Below are 20,519 nucleotides of genomic sequence, written 5' to 3'. Positions count from 1 at the left end.
CAAACCAGGACAGAGGGTCTCTTTCCCTTGTGGCCGGCAAAGAGGTAACAAGGCCGACCCGGCCCCGTCTCAGGCAGGCCGGGCCGGGCGGCTCCTGCCGTGGGGCCGGGCCCCTTCCCAGGACCCCGCCAGGCCCCATCGGCTGCCGGGCAGGGCAGGGGAGGCCGCGGGGCCGAGGCCGGGCCGGGCCATGGCTGCAGTTGTGACCATCTGGGCACTGCTGAGCCCCGCCCTGCCGCCAGCCCGAGCCCAGCCAGGATCCGCCGGGCCCCAGGAGCAGCCCCGGGCTGGGCCGGCTCTGCCAAGATTCTGCCACCGCTGGGGTTCAGCCGCAAGCCCCGGGCAGGGGGAGGAGAAGCCATCAGCCCCTGGCCATGCTGCTGCTGTGTTCTGGCCTGGCTGCTGAGATCCTGGCCCTCCCCTCAGCGCGGCCCATCCTGACACAGCCCCAGCGCAGCCGCTGCAGAAACCTCCATCATAAAACAGCTCCAGCCCAAGCACCGAGCCTGGCCGGGGTCACGGAACCATCTGCAGGCCCCGGGTAAGATAAGAACTCTTTCAGTACTCCCATCCTCCCTCGAGGGAGAGAAAAGGACAGAGTGCAGATACATACATGAGCAGCACAAAGACATGGAGGTCAGTAAAGTGGAAGCTGAGCCCCAGATAGGAGGGATGAGGAGATGTCTTGATCTTGGGGCTGAAATCCTCTTGTAAAGCAATGGAGAAGGATGTAATTGATACATCAGACTCTCTTTTTCCCTGTAAGGCATTGAAAAGCATGGGAAGATGACTTATTCAGCAAAAACCTCCATGCTAAAGTTAGCAAACCTTGAAGTACTATGATCCCAATAGAAGTTTGAACAGAGAAAGAGAGACAAGTGATGAGACCCTGTGCCTCATGAAGAGAAGACCTCTGTTTGTAGAGATTAAGATTATTTCAGACATAGATGAAGAGAACCTTTGCTCCTGAACAGCTCATCTTTAAACTAATACCCCGTAAACTAACATGGCCCATAAACACAGATGTGGAAAAAGATGTGAAAAAATGGGAGGGACCTCACAATTGCAGATTTTCTGGGTGGCTGCTATTCATGGGAATTGAGAGCCATGAGAAACATGTTTTCTTGTAAAGCTTCCATAGCATGAAAGAGAGACTCCTTTCCCTACGTGAACTGAAGAAAAACTATTCTAGAGGTGGCAAAATGAATGAAAATTTTAGGCTTTGTCTCTTTGCATTGTCAGTAAGAAAGAAAAGCTTGCAGGGAGAGGAGAAGTGTTCCAAAAGTTTTTTTCGCATTCATATTACTCTTTCTTCTAGTTACTGGTATCTTTATACCCTTTTAAAATTTTGAGCCTACTTTGCCTTTCTCCTAATCCTACCTCACAGCAGGAAATAAGTATAATCTAGTGAGTGTACTGGTATATAGCCAGCACTGGACCCACCACAATCATTGCTGCATTCTCCAAGAAATCTCAAATTAGTGAACAAAAACCACTACAGACAGCGTCCTGATGAGCTCCATGAGAGCAGAGGGAAATCAAGGCAGAGCCATGGTTTGTCAGGATTTGCTTGATCCTCATGCGCCTCACTGTGCATTTGGAGCTGAGCCCTGGAACCTCAGGGCCTGAGAGGAGATTGCACAAACCTTTCCAGGAGTCACAGTCAGAAGAAAACCCCAAAGTGTCTCAAGGCATTCATGGCTCCCACTGAGGTCCATTCCAACAGAGGCTCCTCATGGACTCCTTGGAGGACAGAATTGGAGGCCAGAATGACACAAAAAACTCTCAGAGACTCAGTGTGGAAAAGAAAATCCAAAGTACCTTAAAAACCTTGAGTATCTCAAAGTATTAATGAGCCCCACTGATTGTCAGTACAAAGCTCTCAAGAGACTTGTTAAAGCAGATAATTGGGGCCATGATTGCACAAACCTCTCCCAGAGTCTGTATCAAAAGGGAAACACCAAGTACCTTAAAAAAACTGAAGTACCCCGAAGCATTAATGAGCCCCTCTGAGTGTTGTTACTGACAAAGCCTCTCCAGGGACTAATTACAGCAGATAATTGGAGGCCATGATTGCACAAACCTCTCAGAGACTCCAAGGCAAAAGCAAAACCCAAAGTCCTTTCAAAAATCTGCAGTCCCTGCAGGGAGCATTAAGGAGCCCCCAGGGCCATTCCTGAGCACGGCTCCCCAGGGACTCCTTCCAGCAGATCCTTGAGGCCACTGGGATGTGGGCTAGGGGGGGATGCTGAGGGCAGGACAAGGGGCTGACAGTGCCCAGCCTGGCTGGGGCTGTGCCAGGAGGCCCCAGGGCCTCAGGACAAGGTGTCTCCTCACAGCCCTTGGTGGCACAGACCCTGCTGTGGCCCAGGGCACCAAGACTTGGCTTCTCTTTGTCCCCTCCTGTCATCAGTGCCTCCAGTTCTCTGCTCTGCCTGGGGACACTTTCTCAGTTGTGTCCCTCAGTGGGACCCATTAAAACTTCAAGAAACTTTGGAGCTGGATTCATACTTGGAGTTCTGGAGAGGTTTCTTCAGCTCCCTCTCAGGGGCTGATGTTCAGGGCCTGAGCACAAAGCCCCAGAGGCTCATTAAAGTCCTTGTGCTGTGTCTGTGCTGCTGAGCTGGGCTGGGCTCCTGGCACAGAGGCAGCTCCTGGTAACCAAGAAGAGCTTCAAAAGCACATTTCTCTTGATGAGCAGCTCTTCTGCCAGCCCAGCAGGGTTGGGGCAGTGCCTGCAGCCACCCCGGGCACAGCACAGAGGCACAGAGAGCTTCAATCAGTCAGGGCTGGGAAGGTGCTGAGAAGTGCCTGGGGCAGAATCACTGCCAGCCCTTGGCACAGGAACCTCTGGCTGCAGGACAATGCAGCTGCAGCTCCTGGAGCCATCTCCTGAAGCTGGACCATCCCAATGCCTACAGACTCTGTGAGTACAACTCTGGGTATTTCTGGTGCAAGGGAGGTGAAATGCTCATGAAGTTCTAAAGTACTGAGGGGTTCTGATCAGTCACAGAATATTTCCAAGACAAGGATTTTGATAAAAAATGAGGAAATTTCCTAAGAGTGTATTCAGTTTCCTACTATTGGAGAATGGCGGGGAGGGGTTATAAATATTAAAGGATGATTATGAATTTTTGAATTTTGAGAAGTACCTGAGACATCTGAACTGTTACTTTTAGTGATCAATAGGTTCACAGGAGGTCCCTAATGTGCTTTCAGCCACTCCTCTGCCCGTGGACAGCAACGACATTACTTTTGCTGGAGCCATCAGGCTCAGTCTGATCTGTCCTTTGTCCCATCTGCAAACAGAACCTGCCCCAGCCAGTGCCCTGCAAACAGGCAGGGTTCTGTAGGGCCGAGGAGAGTGCACAGAGATTTGGGGTCTGTGAGTGCTGGCAGGGAGAGATCAGGCACAGGGAAACACCTGCAGGAGGGAAATCTCCAGGAAGCAGAGAGAAGATCAGGCAATGAGAGAAAACAAACCCCAGCAATGCTGTGGCAGGGAGAGTTTAGAGATGCCCACAGGATCCCCTCCAGTGCAGCTCCTCCCTCTGAACAAGCCCCTCCCTCCTGTCCCCCAGCCCAGCCTCTGCCCTCAGGGCCGGGGCTCCAAGGCGTGCAGCCCCTCCTGTGCAGGCAGAGCTGCAGCAGAGCCGTGGGGCAGCTCTGCAGCCCCGGGCCCAGTTCCCTCTGCAGAGCACAGGGCTGGGAGCAGCTGCCTGGCCCTGGGGGCTCTGGCAGGGGGCACAGCTGGCTCAGGGTGATGCTGTCCCCAGTGCCCGGCTCTGGGCAATGCTGTCAGTGCAGCCAGGGAAGGAGCTGCATCTCCCTCAATCCAATGCCATCATAAGGACACTTTGAAATCTCCTTGAGATTTCAGTCCAGGCTGGGAGCTCCAATCCAGGGTGCCAACCTGTCCTAGAGCATCTCTGAGTTATAGGATTGCTGAGGGAAGGCAGAGGTGTTCTGACACTGAAAATGCTGCTGGGTTGGTGAAATGAGCAATGTGAGACCTTGGCTATAAATGTGGAGCTGGGCTCTCCATTTGATAAAATTGAAAGCCCAAAGAAACTCCAAACACAATCAAGTGAGACCTTCTCCCTCCAGTCTCCACTCATTATCTTGCCACAGGGAACTCACTCATTTATACCAAGGGCAGCAGAAATGCCGAGGGTTTCTGATATCCTGGAAGAGCAGGAGAAACATAGGGAGAGCTTAAAAAGAAAATGTCAGAACTCTTAAACAGACAAGTGTGTCCATGTGTTTTAAGAAGAGGGTGTATGGGAAATGGCTTTGATTTTGGTTATAGACATCTCCTCAAACACTTCACTGTCCTTTCCTCATGAACAGGTTCCCATGTGCAGCCCCAGCAAATGTCCAACAGCAGCTCCATCAGGCACTTCCTCCTGCTGGCATTGGCAGACACGCGGCAGCTGCAGCTCCTGCACTTCTGCCTCTTGCTGGGCATCTCCCTGGCTGCCCTCCTGGGCAACGGCCTCATCATCAGCGCCATAGCCTGCGGCCACCACCTGCACACGCCCATGTTCTTCTTCCTGCTCAACCTGGCCCTCACTGACCTGGGCTCCATCTGCACCACTGTCCCCAAAGCCATGCACAATTCCCTCTGGGACACCAGGAACATCTCCTACACAGGATGTGCTGCTCAGCTCTTCTTCTTTCTGTTCTTCATTGCAGCTGTGTTCTGTCTTCTAACCATCATGTGCTACGACCGCTACGTGTCCATCTGCAAACCCCTGCACTACGGGACCCTCCTGGGCAGCAGAGCTTGTGCCCACATGGCAGCAGCTGCCTGGGCCAGTGCCTTTCTCAATGCTCTCCATCAAACGGCCAATACATTTTCCCTGCCCCTGTGCTATGGCAATGCCCTGGGCCAGTTCTTCTGTGAAATCCCCCAGATCCTCAAGCTCTCCTGCACACACTCAAACCTCAGGGAATTGGGGCTTCTTGCTGTTAGTGCCTGTTTAGCATTTGGTTGTTTTGTGTTCATGATTTTCTCCTATGTGCAGATCTTCAGGGCTGTGCTGAGGATTCCCTCTGAGCAGGGACGGCACAAAGCCTTTTCCACCTGCCTCCCTCACCTAGCAATGGTCTCCCTGTTCATTAGCACCTCATTTTTTACCTACCTGAAGCCCCCCTTCATCTCCACCCCATCCCTGGATCTGGCCCTGTCAGTTCTGTACTCAGTGGTGCCTCCAGCCTTGAACCCCCTTATCTACAGCCTGAGGAACCAGGAGCTCAAGGCTGCAGTGAAGAGACTGATGACTGGATGGTTTCAGGACCATTAAACTGATGGTCAATTTCTACAAATCACTTGTAATAAAAGTCATCTTTGATTCTTCTTTTTGGTTTCATATTGGTGGTCCTTTTTCTTAGTTTAACTTCTTAATGTTGTCCACAAAGTAATGTTATTGTTTGTGACATAGGTCATTTTGTTTCTCTCCACCTTCCCTGTGACCACAGACTCTGTCAATGAAGGGCTGTTCTCTTGGTGGCTTTAAAGGAACTAAAGGATCTCCCAGCAGAGTGTTCTGCAGAGATGCCCTTTCGTTGCCCTCTCTGGAGCTGCAGCAGCAATGTCTGTGTGCAGAGCTGGGGCAGATCAGGGCTGGCCCAGCAGCTGTGCCCAGCAGCAGCAGCACTTGGTGTTGCCAGTGCTGCTGCCGTGGCCCTGCCCCGCTGCCCTGGTGGCCCTGGTGTTGCTGCAGGGCCTGAGTGCTCTCGGGGCCGGGCACAGCCCTGGGGGTGGCAGTGCCAGGGCTGCAGCAGGGACAGGCCATGGGCACTGCTGGGGCAGCGCTGACGCCTCAGCCCAGGGCCTGGGGCTCCAGGCTCCTTGCCCAGGCTCTCTCAAGAACACACCCAGGCCAATGTTCAGCACAGAAAACCCCTGTGAGCAGCCCCAGGCTGGCCGTGGGCAGGCTGGGGGCAAACAGCATGGTTGGGGCTCTGCAAGGGCCCTGGGGCAGATGGGAAGGAGCAGCAGAGCAGGGGCTGATCCATCCCCAGAGTGCTGGACAGCCCAGGGCAGCGTCCCAGAGCGTCCTCATGGAGCTGCCAACAACATCCCTTCTCTGCAGCCCTGGCCTCTCCCCCAGCTCACACAGGTGCTCCATCCTTGCAGGCACAGACACGGCAGCACTGGCTCAGGAGCCCCTGTTTGCATTGCACAGAGCAGGGGGAGCACCCCCATGCTGTTGGTGTGGGGACATGAGCCTGAGGGAGCACAAATGCCATCAGCCCCTGGGGCCAGCAAGGGCTGGGGGACACCAGGGAAACCACTCAGCTTTGTCCTGGCCTCTGCAGTCAGCCAGAAAGTTTGTTCCCATCAGCTGGGAGTTTCCTGTCCCACTGCAGACGCTGTTGCTCAGAGCCAGGGCTGCATGGCAGCCACCCCCAAACTGCCCTCAGCATTTCCTTGGATTCACCTTTGCTTTCTTTCCTCTTTCCTGATCCAGATTTCTTCCTATTGCCCACCCCTGTTCCCTACCCTGCAAGAAGCCCATCCCTGTTTGCCCTTTCCTCTCTGGCCCCACTCCCCATTGCAGTTCTTGACTTGGCACCATGGGAACGTCCCGTGGGCAGCAGGATCATCCTACAAGTGCTGCAGGAATTGTCTCCAGGCTCCTGCAGTGCCTTCTGCTGCTCCCTTGCCAGAGGCACCCCAGGCCAGGGGGGCACATCTGGGCTGCTGTGTCTGGCTCTGGGGCTCCCTGTTCTGGGCAGTGAGGAGGAGCTCAGAGGCTCTGCAGGACTGACAGGATGGGCTTTGGGGCTGGCAGGAGAAGCTGAGGGACCTGGGCTGCTGGAGCTCCTGAAGAGGAGGCCCAGGGCTCATCCTGCAACTGCTCCAAGGGTGGTTTCCGAGAATTCCAGAATCAGCAAGAGTGGAAAAACCATTGAGATCATCAAGTCCAACCATTCCCCTGACACTGCCTTGTCTCCCCTGAGCCTCCTCTTCTCCAGGATAAACACCCCCAGCTCCCTCAGCCACTCCTCACAGGACTTGTGTTCCAGACCCCTCCCCAGCCTTGTTGCCCTTCTCTGGACACGCTCCAGCTGCTCCATGTCCTTCCTAAATTGGGGGCCCAGAACTGGACACAGCACTCAAGGTCCTGAGCAGCGGGGACTAATCCCTGCCCTGCTCCTGCTGGCCACGCCATTCCTGATCCATAGGAGTGCCAGTGGTTGGATGAGGGAAATGGTGGGGAGGGGGTGGGTTCAGAGTGTGATTGATTGTCAGCCATGAAGTGTCTCGATTTTCATACCTATTCAGGCTGTAGTAGAAGGTTCTCTGGGTCAATATCAATTGGACATTGCTGATATCAATCTACAAACAAGAATAGAAAACAGGAAAAAACAGTTCACTTTGCATTGTTTCCAATACAATATATTAACTTTAAATTAACTTTTGAAGTCTGTCTTATTAACCACAGAAGATTTGAAAACTTAATTTTTTCTCAAGGGCTTCTCTTGTTCAGGTGTTTTGAACAAATGTTTTGTGATTTTCTCACTAAATTCCTGAAATAAAGAGCTCAAGATAGAAGAGGCCTCTGGAAGAGTAAAATTCATCAGCAACCTCCAAGTGGCTGAGGATCCATCCCCATCAGAGCAGCAATGAACAGAAATGGGCACAGCTTTGTTGCTGCCCCAGCTTTGGCATGGGCCCTGGGCCTGGAGCAGGAGCAGCTCTTGAGGGCCCCAAGGCCACGGCTCTTGTGCTGCCCTGGGCAGATGGGGTGGCAGCAGGGGCTGCAGAGCTCTCAGCACCTCAGCCCGAGGGGAGCAGGGCAGCCAGGGAGCCTCCTTTGGCCTTGGCCAAGCACCTTCCCCCATGGCTGGGGCTGAGTCCTGTGGCAGCTGCAGCTGCTGCTGTGCCCTTGCCAGGGGCTGAGAGCGTGGGGCAGTGCCCAGAGCAGCCTGGCCTGAGCAGAGCTGTGGGGCCAGAGCCGGCTGGGCTGGGCTGGGGAGAGGCCCTTGGTGCTGCCCAGAGCTCAGGGCAGCTGGCAGAGCTTGCAGGGAGCTGGGCTGGGCTCAGAGAGCCTGGCCCAGAAACCATAAGTGTCCATCTCAGCCTGGCTGGGCGTGCAGGGGCAGGACTCAGGCCAGGCCTTGTGGGGCAGGGCCAGCGCCTGTGCAAGGCATTGCAAACAGGCAAGTGCCCTAGAGAGGAGCCTGCTCTGTGCCCACCCACCTGATTGGTTTCATGCTGTGAGCTGCAGGAAGTTGCCCAATCATTCTGAAGTTAAAAAAAATATATCATTAGTCATAATTTTAATTGTGTTTATATCTATGACAGAATTATCTTATCGTATGTCTTTGTCTAAAACTGTTCCTGTACAGAAATCCCTGGGGCATAGTGGACATGTCAGATGCTGCTGGGACATCACAGTGAGCTGAGGGAAGAGCTGTGATCGTTATTAAACTGTTCAAATGTTCAGCTTGTGTTTGTTGGCAAGAAACCTTTCTGTGCCTCTGAGTGTCACCAGTCCCTGAGCCCAAAGGACACAAACCTGATGAGTTGTGGCTCCCACTGCAGGGGCTGCACTTGGACCTTGGTTCTGCACAGCTCTTCATTCCCTTTCTCTCTTTTCCTCCCACTGGGCATGGAGGGAGCTCCTGACTTCAGTGTGTGACTTGTGTGTGCAAAGAGCAAATCTAGGCAGAATCAGGGCAGGGAGAGTTTGGGGGACCTTGAGATCTGTGCTGGGCACAGAAGATGTTTTCCATTTCTCTGAGACTGTCTGCTGTGGAAAGTGGATTTATTATCCAGCAGAGGAATGACTTTTGCATTTGATGGAGCTGTGCCTTCCCTTGGCTTTGTTGGCTGACAAGAAATGAACATCCCTCTGGGTCTCGGGCAGCTCCTTCTCCAAGGAAAGCAGGTGGGAGTTGGAGCCAAGGATCTGAAAGCTGCAGGTGCAGCCTGGGCTGGAGGGAGCTCAGATCTGCACAAGGCTGCTCTGAGTGCCAGGCCTTGGATGGGGGAAATGGTGGGGTGGGGGTAAGGACAGAGTCTGATTGATTGTCAGCCATGAAGGGTCTTGATTTTCATATCTATTCAGACTGCATAAGGAGATACTTGGATTCAGTGACAATAGGAGACTGCATATATCAATTTATGAACAGGAAAACAAAACTAAACAAGACCTAAAAAATCTATTCTCGCTGTCTTTTTAAATATCATGTATTCACTTTGAATACACTACTGAGATCTACTTAACCACAAAAGATTTGGAAATTAAATCAAATTATTCCCAGAGGCTTGGCTTGTTCAGGTGTTCACAATGTTAATGAGCCCTGGGACACTGAATTCCTGCACTGAAGAGCTGAAGGCTGAACAAGCCTCTGCAGCAGGAAAATTCAGCAGCAGCCTCCAAGGTGCTGAGGATGTCAGCAGCCCCCACTGAGGCCATCCCTGCCCAGAGACCGTGGGGGAATGGGCAGACAAGGAGAGCGTCCCTGGGGCTGGGGCAGCACAACTCAGAGGCAGCAGCGGCTCCAGCTGGGAAATGGAGTGTGGAATGTGGCTGGGAAAGCCCTGCCGGGGTGTGCCAAGCAGGACACACAAGCCCTGACCCCCATCCCCCAGAGAACTCAGTCCAGGAGACATTTAAAAGGAATTACAATTGTTTGTGTCTTCTGAGTTGGACACACTGGAGAAATACTGACAAGATCATCAAGAGGTCAAAACAACTAAACCACCTTTAGTGGCACTTTTAGAAAATCAGGGAAACTTTGGCAAAAGGTTTAATATGACATTCAATCAACAAAAAATATTTCTCAAAGCATGAACTTGGCCCATTCAACTTCACCAACTTGTAGCTTGTTCAAATTTAAGTTACTCGAAATTTGCAAGAAGAGGGAATTAGATGAAGGAGAAGAAGACACACAAAGAGCAAAAGAAACAAAAGATAGAGTGAAGCACACACACAGATACTAAATCCTGGATTCCAGCAGTATTCAGATGGAAATTCCAAGAGGAGGTAGGGCCAAGATGTGTGCTTGCCTTGTGGTCAGCCTTCAATACCCCTTCGTCTTCCTGGTCCCTTCCCTCAGGTGGGCCTTGGGCTCATTTGGTCCCTCAGGAGCTGGGCTGGGGGCTGCAGAGGTGGCTGTGGAGCATTGCCTGTGCTGTGCCAGGGACTGGCAGACTCTGCTGGGCTGGGATAGAGGCTCTGGGGGGATTGGGGCTCCAGGGCAGGGCAAGGCTGGACCTGCCCCTTCCTTGCCCACACATGAAATGTTTTGATCCAACAATCTCTTCCAGTCTGTCACAATAGACAATCTTGGAGATGGAATCACAAATTTGACCATGGGTACCTGTCCGAGAAGGAGAGTTCTTGTCCAGAGGAAGGAAAGCCCCAGTTCTGGGTTAATTTCTGTTTTCATTTTCTGGATTTTGTTTGGTTTTGTTGCTTTATTTTCCTTGGTGTGCCTGAAGTCCACTCAGGAGCAGAGTGACTCTTGCCAAGGAACTTTGTGCTGCTGTCCCTTAATATTTAATATGGATTTTTCTGATCCCTTGCTGGGGATTTTTTCAGCGCTCTCAAGCCCTCGTTCGTAACAGGGTGAAGGAGCCCTGGCCCAGGCTCTGGCCCTGGGGAACACGGGGACGCTGCCGGGAGTCCCTGTACCCCCTGTGCCACCCCCAGGGCCCCGTCCCCCGTCCCCATGTCAGGCTCTGGGGTGGATCCTGTGGAACATCCTTTGGTGGAGGCTGTGGGGCTGGGGGCAGGGGGACCCAGGGGGACAGGGGGGGACCCGGCTGTGCACGAGCAGGGTTGGACTGCTCTGGGGGGAGCTGTGAGGGGGGGCCGGGGCAGAGTGACCTCCCCAGTGATCTCACACAGCCCCTGTGATGTCACACAGTCCCCTGTGATGTCACACTGCCAGCTGTGATGTCAGAGAGCCAACTCTGGGAGGCCACCCTATGATGTGAGAGAGCTGCTCTTTGATATCACAGAAGTCTCCGTGAGGTCAGAAAATCACTCTGTGATTTCGCAGTCTCTACTGTGAGTTCACAGCCTGCTCTATGGTGTTACACAGCCACCCAGTGATGTCACAACCCACTCCCTGATTCCCCAGATCCACACTGTATGAAAGCAGGATCTGCTCTGTGGCCTCACATTATGATGTCACAGACTGCTGTGTGATGTCACAACCCCCTCAGTGATGCCACAAAACCCTCCCTGTGATGTCATACTGCCACTCTGTAATGTCACAGCACACACTCTGACCTCACAGCCTGCTCTATGATGCCATACAGCCATGTCATGATATCACAGCCTGCTCTGTGATGTCACAGAGTCCCCTCTATGATGCCATAGCTGCTTGATGACCTCACACAACAAACTCTGTGATGTCATAGCCCAATCTGTGACCTCACACAACCCACCCTGGGCTGTCACACAGCCCTCTGCTGACATCCCAGCTGCTCTGTGCCTCTATGACACAGCCACAGACGAGCTGCTGTGACACAGCCCCCTCAGGGCCATCCCAAGCCCCTGCCAGTGCTGAGCCCCTGTGAGCTCTGTCTGTGCCCTGCTGGTGTCCCTGAGGGGCCCTGGCAGTGCCCCAGCCCTGCTGGGCTGAGCACAGGAGCTGCTCCTGGCCAGAGCTGTCTCTCTGCAGTGCTGCCCTTGCCAGGAGCTGCCTCTGGGCCAGGAGCCTGACCCAGCTCAGCAGCACAGACACAGCACAAGGACTTTAATGAGCCTCTTGAGCTTTGGTGCTCTTTGCATCAGATTCTGTCCATCAGGGTGGGCTCAAAAAATTTCTCGTGAACTCGAAGTGAGATTGAAATACTGAAGTTTCTTGTAGTTTAAATAGATCCCTGTGCGGCACAAGACTGACAAAATGTTCAAGGTAGAGGAGAGAACTGGTTACAGTGATGACAATTTGGGACAAGAACAGAAAAGGTGTTTCTGATGCTGAGCAAAACTGTGTCTCTGTCTCTGCAGGCTGTCGGCATCCCCCGGCTGCCCCACCTGGCTGGCCCCTTCCTTTGCTGAGAGCTCTGCCTCCTGCCTGCCCCAGCCTGCCCACATAAAGCCTTGGGCTGCTCCAGGCTCCCTGTGGGGGACGTGCTGCACCACAGCCCTGCCCTGGCAGGGAAATTCCTTTCTCCTGGTGTCCAGTCTGGGCCTCCCCAGGTTCCCTTGGCATTAATTCTTCCTTTCTATGCCTGTTCTCTACTATGTCAAAAGGATCCAACATCTCTGAAACCACCCTTCAGTCCCTCCCAGGGCTCTCCTCTGCTGTCCTCAGTCTCCATCCCACTGAGCACAGCGCTCCTCTTTCCCTATGGAGTGGTCAAGTGCCTGAGGCCAAGAGCACCTGGACAGGAGGGACAGTTCTTTTCTATAGGAAAGAAACCACAGAACCCCAGGGTTTGAAGGAAGATGAGAAGCAGCCACCAGAGGCCAAGGCAAGACAGGCCTGTAGCCCTTGCAGCTGTTGTCTGAAAGCAGTCTTTGGATATATGGGGAGTTTTGAGGGTGGAATTCCATTTCAGCCATGGGTTCCTGGATTGGAATGACAGTTCTCCATAGGAAGGAAAGGGTGGAGTCCCAGTGTTTCAAAGGCTGTTTAGACGCAGCTCCAAGCAGGCCAAGGCCAGCCAGACCTGTTGTCAGGGAAGAATCCTTGGACAGACAGAATTTGGGAGGCCAAACCCCACTTTTGTCTATGGGCATCAGGACAAGAAGGATGGTTCTTTTCCACGGGAAGGAAAGTACAGAGCCCCACTGTTTCAAAGGCAGATGAGAGCTGGTCCTCAGGAAGCCAAGGGAACCTGGACAGTCCAGGCAGCTTTTGTCTGGGAGCTATCCTTAGATATAAGGAATTTTGAAGGTGGATTCGCAATTTTGGCCATGTATGCCTGGACTTGACAGACGTCTTTTTCCATGGGAAGAAAAGCACAGGCCCCCAGTGTTTTGAAGGCAGATGAAAGGTGGCCCCCAAGAACACAAGGCCAGCCAGAGCTGTCTGTCCTGGCAAGTTTCATATGGGAACAATCCTTGGATATAATCAAATCTGGAGGAGGAATCCCAATTTCGGCCATGAACCCGTGGAGGAGAAGGACAGTTCTTTCCCACAGGAAAGAGAGCACAGAACTCCAGGGTTTCATGGGCTGATGAGAAGCAACCCTCAACATGCCAAGGCCAGCTGGGCCAGTCAGGCAGCCCCCAGGAGGCCCAGCCACCCAGACCTGTTCCATGTTCTTGGATCCTTGGGGCCCTGCAGCATCACAACAGCCCCTTGGTTCCATGAGGCCCTGTAGGACCAGAATAGATCTTTGTTTCCATGAGGCCCAGTGATATAACAATGGTCTCCTTGGCTTCACAGTGGCACAGTGGCCCCTTGCTTCCATGAGACCTTGCAGTCTCCAAATGGTTTCCTTGTTTCCATGGGACTACGCAATGCCACAATGGCCCATTGGTTCCATGAGGTCACAGTCTCAAAATGGCCCCTTGGTTCTATTGGGTTCCCCAGGGTCATAATGACCCCTTGGTTCCACCAGGCCTGGATGTGTCACACTGGCTTCTTGCTTCTATGGGGACCCACAATGTCACAATGGCCCCTTGGTTCCATGGGGACTCGGAGTGTCAGAATGGTCTCTTTGGTTCCATGAAGACCCTCAGTGTAACAATGGTCTCTTTTGGTTCTGCAGTATCACAACGGCACCTTGGTTCTGTGAACCCCTGAAGTACAGAATGGGCCCTTGGTTCCATTGGGCTCCTCACTGTCACACGAGTTCTCAGTTCCACAGAGCCCTGAAGTGTCACAGTGCTCTCCTTGGTTCCATGGTGCCACACAGGGTCACTAGGGCCCCTCAGCTCTACAAGTCCCCATAGTGTCACAACAGCTCCTTGCTCCCATGAGGCCGTGCCATGTCACAATGGTCTCATTGGTTCCTCGATGCCCTGCAGTTCCACAACGGCCCTTGAAGTGTCACAATGGTCTCAGCGTGTTCCCCCACTGGTTCACAATGGCCTCCTTTGTTCCATGATGCCCTGTAGTGTAACAATGGTGTCCTTAATTCCACAGTCAGGATGGCCCTTAAGTCTCATGGAGCCCCACAGCCCCTTATGGAGTCCCAGGGTGTCACTGTGATCCCCTTGATTCCATGAAGCCCTGCCATACTACAATGGCCCCTTGGTTATACAAGGCCCTGCAGAGTCACAGTGGCCCCTTCAGTAGGTCCTGAAGGGGCAGTAGGTCCTGAAGTGTCATAATGGTCTCCATGGTTCCATGAGGCCCCACAATGTCACAATGGACTTTTGGTTCCATGAGCTTTTGTGCCGCCAACAACAGTCTCCTTGGTTCCACAATGTCACAATGGACCCTTGGTTCCATGAGGTTCTGTACTGTCAACAATGATCTCCTTGTTTCTGCAGTGTCACTATGGACCCTTGTTTCCATGAGGGGGTAGGGCTCCCACAGCCCCTCACAGACCCCTATGGCCTCTCTGAGTTCCCCATGGCCCTTCATGGCCCCTCAAAGCCCTTCATGGTCCCTCATGACTGATGGCCCCTCAAAGCCCCTCATGGCTCCTCAGAGCCCTTCATGGTCCCTCACAGCCCCTCACACCTCGCTCATGGCCCCTCACAGCCCCTCATGGCCCCTCACAGCCCCTCATGGCGCCTCACGGCCCCTCGGGGCCCCTCATGGCCCCTCACAGCCCCAGGCCTGGGGCTCCTTCCAAAGGAGAAAGAGTCAGGCCCTGCTTGTTCTCCTTTCATTTCAGTCCCTTCACAGTGACTTGTAAAGAAAGGCTGAAATGGAGCCTTTCCCAGTGTTTCCCTCGGGGTTAACTGCGGGCTGAAGCTCTGTGCTGGCCCCGGCCCCAGCGCCACCATCCCTGCAGCCGCCAGGCCTTTGCTGTCCCCCGTGTCCGTTCCCTGTCTCCGAGTCCCGCCCGGCTCTGGCAGCAGCAGCAGCTGCAGCGCAGGGGGCGCCGGCCCGGCCCAGCCGGGGCTCCCGGCCAGGAGCAGCAGCTGAGTTGGGGCAGGCTCAGGCTGGATGTCAGGAAAAGGTTTTTGCCCAGAGGCTGCTGGGGCCCTGCCCAGGCTCCCCAGGGAAGGGTCCCAGCTCCAGGGCTCCCTGAGCTCCAGCAGCGTTTAGACAGTGCTGCCAGGCCCAGGCTGGAATTGTTGGGGTGTCCTGTGCAGGGCCAGCAGTTGGACTGGAGGATCCTGATGGGTCCCTCCCAGCTCAGCCAATTCTGTGGTTCTGGGATCGCATGAGGCTGGGGATGGTGCTGCCAATGGTTGCCATGGCAACGGGCTGTGGCTGCAGGCCTGAGCTGGTGTCCATGGCAACCACCCTGTCATGGAATCTCCATGGAGCTGCCAAGGGACTGACCGTAGCAACAGTGGGCTGTTGATGGTTGCCATGGAAATTGACCATAGCAACAGGGTCCTGGTGATGGCTGCCTGCTAAGGATCAGATTTGTCACAGGCCCTCAGACTGGTTCCATGGGGACTTTCCAAGAGTCTCCAGGCTGTTCCAGAGCTGGAATGTCACAGGCACAGACAGGGGCTCTATGGAGACCTCCCAGGGTTTTCTGGGATGCTAAAGAGCCCTGTGGTCCGAAGCAGTCGCAACCATTCCATGGTGACATCCCAGGGCACCTTAGGCTGCAAAGGCACCGATCTGTTACAGGCACTCACGGGGGCTCCATGGTGACACCCCAGGAGTCCCCAGGCTGCCAAAGACCCAGCATGGCCCAGACACTCACAGGGGTTCCTGTCATGGGCACAGAGGGAGCTTCAGGCAAAAGCTTCATTTCTTTATTGGAAAAACTCCTGCTAAATCATGAAGTGGAGAAATGACACCCAACAGCCACCATGGTTCCTCAAACCCCTGCAGGGCCCCTAGACTTCTAAAATTCCTTCAAAGAGAGGAGACTGGGAGTAGCTGGATCCAGTCCCAGCCCCAGAATTTTTCAAAGGTGTAAAGGATTGGAGAGGTGGAATTGAAACTTTAACCCAATTTGTCCCTCAGAATTAATGATGGGATACCCAATAGATTTATATAAATATTCCTCTAATTGATTCTACTCATGATTAGAAGAAAGACCTTAACTACATTCATTTACTCCACAGTTCAGAAGCTCCAACAATTATTAGAATATAGTGCTCTAGGAAGCAGTTTTGAATTCAACAGGGCCTTGCTGGAGTTGTTGGAGCCCATTGCAGGCAGAGCCTCCTTCTCCAGCAGGAACTGCCTTTCCTGTGTCATGAGCAAGGCAGGTCCCGCTGCAGGAAAAGCCCCAGGACAGCCCCAGCACAGGGAAGGGCTCGGGCACAAGGGCAGAGTGCCGTGCTGGGAGCTGGGCCAGGGAGAGCCTGAGGCACCAAAGGCACCTTGGCAGCAGCAGCTGCTTGCAGGCCATGGCCAGAAGCCTCCCTTGGCAGCCCGGCCTGGTGGCCACCACTGCAGTGCTGCTGCCTCAGGGCTCATTCCTGGCTGGGCTCTGAAAAGCCACTTCTGCTCCAGGAGCCTGACTGGGAAGCCATTGGCCCCAGCACCCTGAGGACAAGATATTAATGACAAAACTCTTCATGGCAGCAGAGCCAAGGCAGGGGCAGAGGAAAGGGCAGAGCCAGGCCCAGGGGACAGGGCTGCCATGGTGATGGCTGTGAAGTCACTGCCCCTGCAGCAGCCTGGCTGCCCTCAGCAGAAATTCTGGCCAGAAGCCTTGTGAGGGCACCCAGCACATCAGAGAACCCACAGAAGAGGAATTCTGTCCCTGGGGATGAGAGGGTTTCACTGGGTCAGGCTGCACAAAGTTCCTGCTCCTAGAATGGGAATTCCTGTGATGGGAAATCCACTTCTGTGGAATAACTGTTGCAGTTTTGTGCCATTCTTATAATTGTAAAATATTTCCTCCTTCTTACAAATGTAAATCCACCCTCATTCACTTTAAAGATATTGACCTTTCTTCCGTCACTGCAAGATTTGGGAGAAAATAACTTTGATCACTATTTTTCCATTTTCACAGACTTTGGAGAGGACACAAAATCTTCCAGGATGGAGGCCTCATCACATAACCAGGATGTAGAAGCTGATAGCCCTGGGGTCAGTGGGGCAGAGACTGAGGACAGAACAGGAGTAGCCTGGGAGGCATGGAAGGGTGAGATTCTGGAGCTTTTCTTCATAGAGGATATAAGCATGAGAAGAAAAAAATGGCACCAAGGGCAGCTGGGGAGGCCCAGACTGAACACCATAGGTCATAGGGACCTTCCCACTGTTTGTTGACTAAATTCCACACCCGAACCTTCGCTCGAGGCTGATGTGCCTCATCTGCAGCCTGCAACAAGAGATGGTGATTCAAAATGACAGGATTATTTGAGTTCTGTGGCACAGTGAGATGACTGATTGTGCACAAAGCTTTTGCCAACCGACTGTGCGGGGTTTCACCCTGCATTCCCCGTTTTTGTTTTTGAAGAACCTGCTTCAGAGTACCATGAGCGCATTCTACAAGAGCTTTACCAGTTGGAGAATGAGGGATACCAAACTTGTGCAAGACACCCCACAACTGCAGGAACTGCCGCACTTTTGTGATGTGTAAGCAGGACCATTGTCGGTTTTCACAGCAGAAGGTATGCCCAGAACGGCAAAGGCCTGCCTCCAGTGGGCAAGGACATCACAAGCCTTTTCCCAAGTGTGAGCCGAAGCCCACATCGCAGAGGAGAACGTGTCCACAGTGACATGCACATACTTGAGCCGGCCAAACTCGGCAATCTGGGTGACATCGGTCTGCCAAAGCTCCAAGGCCCTAAGACCTCTGGGGTTTACCCCTGCCAGCAAAGGCAGAGCAAGTGCATGGCAGTCATCACATGACTCGACAATGTCACGAGCCTCAGTTGGCGTCAGCTGAAACTGCTTCTGCAGGGTATGTGCATTCTGGTGGAAAAACCCACAGGATGCCTTGGACTGCGCAAGTGTATCAGGCTGAGGCGCTACCCACGCTGGGTTAGCCAACTTGTCAGCCCTCGCGTTACCTTCTACTATAAAACCTGGCAAATCGGTGTGACTCTTCACATGCAGAACATAAAATGGATGAACTCGGGCCTGAATGGCACACCACAAGGTCTTCAGTAAATGAAACAAGGCAGGATTACTGACCTCCTTCAAAACCGAATGTGCGACCCAACCGCTGTGCGATGTCAGCCACACAGGCGGAATCCGTGACCAAGTTGAAAGGTTCCTGGGAAAATTTCTCAAATGCCATGACAGCAGCCCTCAGTTCAACCAATTGGGCTGACCCATCCTCATGGCCTTCCAGAACCTGCCACTCAGATCCATCCCTCCAGGTGACAATGGCCTTTCCCGTTCTCCCTGAACCGTCAGTGAAGACGGTGGGTCCTTGCACGGGTTCCTGACTATTCTTGGGCCTCAAAGAGATTTGTGTGAATTTTACCATATGCAGTAGCCTATGACTAGGCAGATGATAAGTGATCTGCCCTGAAAAATTTTCCAGAGCACTCTGCAGGGACACACTGTTTGCAAAGCTCCAGTCAAAATCCTTCCGTTGCACCGGGAGTATGATCTCTGCAGGATCCGCACCCATCAATTGCAAACACCGTTGTAGGCATTTGATTATCAAGCGAGCAATTAGCTCAAACAAAGCAGTTGCCGTCTTCTGCGGCTGATGGGGCAGAAAAACCCATTCCAGAACGTGCAAGGAATCAGACCATTTGTCACTCCATTGACCAATGATACCTGTGGGATGCAAATCTGGAGTGGTGATGAACACAGTGACATACACGGAGGGATCAATGTGATAAGCCTGACAAGCCGAAACAGCTTGCTGAACCACCTCCAACGCCTTACACGCCTCAGGGGTCAGTGTGCGAGGCGACTTTAGATCAGAGTCTCCTTTCAACAAATCATACAGAGGAGACAGCTGTGCATTGGTTAATCCCAAATATGGACGTAACCAAGTGATGACACCTATCAATTTCTGAACATCATTCAGTGTCTTCACAGAGTGCACAAATTGCACCTCCTGGTGACAGATTGTCCATTCCAGAATCTTGACCCCCATGTACTTCCAAGGTGGTTTCTGTTGGACCTTTTCTGGAGCCACCTGCAGTCCATGAGCATGCAAAGCATCGAGCAACCGAGGCTGAATCCTCAGCAGCTCATCCTGGGTGGATGCGGCCACCAAAATCTCATCCATATAATGATACAGACCGCATCAGGAAACTGCTTGCGAACTCCAGACAAGGCACGGGCCACATACCATTGGCATATGGCAGGAGAATTACGCATGCCCTGAGGCAATGTCCTCCATTGATATCTCTGTGCGGGCTCAGCCTCGTTAATTGCTGGCACCGAGAAGGCAAACTTTGGTCTATCATCGGGATGCAAAGGAATCGAAAAGAAACAATCCTTCAGATCCACAATGAGGACCAGCAAGTCTGTGGAAAGCATGGTAGGAGATGGCATGCCCGCCTGCAATGTTCCCATGCTTTCCATCACAGCATTAACCTTTCACACGTCTTGCAACAACCTCCATTTCCCAGATTTCTTTTTGATGCAGAAGACAGGAGTCTTCCAGAGACTGGTAGAAGGCTCCAGATGACCCTGTGTAGGAATCCACAAAATTAGAGGATTTTGGGAAAGCTGCAAGATGCAGGCCTCAGAGACAGCAGAACTGTGAGCAGAGCTATGCAGCAGCCATGAGATAGGTCAGCAGAAAAATTATTTAAACTGTAGAAAATCAAGGGCAAATAGATCAATGGTCTGTGTATTAACACTTGTCTAGAATAGCTCTCTAAGCTACAGAAAGTTTATCTAGCAAGATATAAGAGAGATTAAAGTTTAATAATGGAGCTCTGTGCATTGTGTTTTAAGGCATACAAGTAGGTATTGTATTCAAAATAAGAAAGCATTGTTTTAACCAAAGGTATGTGCTTATTGTGATTGGATAGAACTACTGTCAATGTGCTTTTGGTTTGTGTGATTGGTCAAGAAACTTATAAAGTAAGTTGTAACATTAAGTTCCTGGTCTGCTGCCTGGAATGTGAGCTGCTGGCATCTTCCCATTGTCATAATCATGTAATGAGACTGATGCTGAAAAATAAAGCAGCTTGAGGCACGTTCTACAGTAGCCCTGTCTGGTTCGTGGTTTGTACAAAGCCCCCCTGTTGGCTTCACCCTGGTCCAACTGCTCCTGCACCAGATTCTGAAGGGCAACCAATTTATCTTGAGGGAGGGGCCACAGCTTCTCCCAGACAGGTTTGTCCACCAGCCACCATATAAGAGGTGTAGGACACTGCGCCCTTCATCGCAGTGGCCCCCATCAAAAATCTGTCCTGATGCGCAACCCCCAGACAGACAGAACATCCCTCCCCCAGAACTTGGGAGGAGTAGAAGTAACATGAGGCCTAACCCAGGCTGTCTGTCTCTCCGGGTTCGTGACCAGCATGGGCCGCTGGCTCACATAGCATTGCGCCGTCCCTCCCAGGCCCCTGACAGATGTC

General features: G+C 52.8%; 1 protein-coding gene across 1 annotated transcript; it reads left to right on the top strand.

Annotated features, from left to right (window-relative positions):
* The first annotated feature begins 4,373 nt into the window (after positions 1 to 4,373).
* On the top strand, positions 4,374 to 5,306 carry LOC141730214 (olfactory receptor 14J1-like). The gene has a single exon (XM_074547644.1). The coding sequence runs from the start codon at positions 4,374 to 4,376 to the stop codon at positions 5,304 to 5,306; it is 933 nt and encodes a 310-aa protein (XP_074403745.1).
* The last annotated feature ends 15,213 nt before the right edge of the window (positions 5,307 to 20,519 follow it).

The sequence above is a fragment of the Zonotrichia albicollis genome, chromosome 9 (genome assembly GCF_047830755.1).
Source record: "Zonotrichia albicollis isolate bZonAlb1 chromosome 9, bZonAlb1.hap1, whole genome shotgun sequence".
NCBI lineage: Eukaryota > Metazoa > Chordata > Aves > Passeriformes > Passerellidae > Zonotrichia > Zonotrichia albicollis.
This window is presented reverse-complemented; position numbering and strand designations above follow the sequence as displayed.

Bases quoted from the DNA above. Each gene is read 5' to 3' on its own strand.
- LOC141730214 (XM_074547644.1), top strand. From the start codon at position 4,374: ATGTCCAACAGCAGCTCCATCAGGCACTTCCTCCTGCTGGCATTGGCA.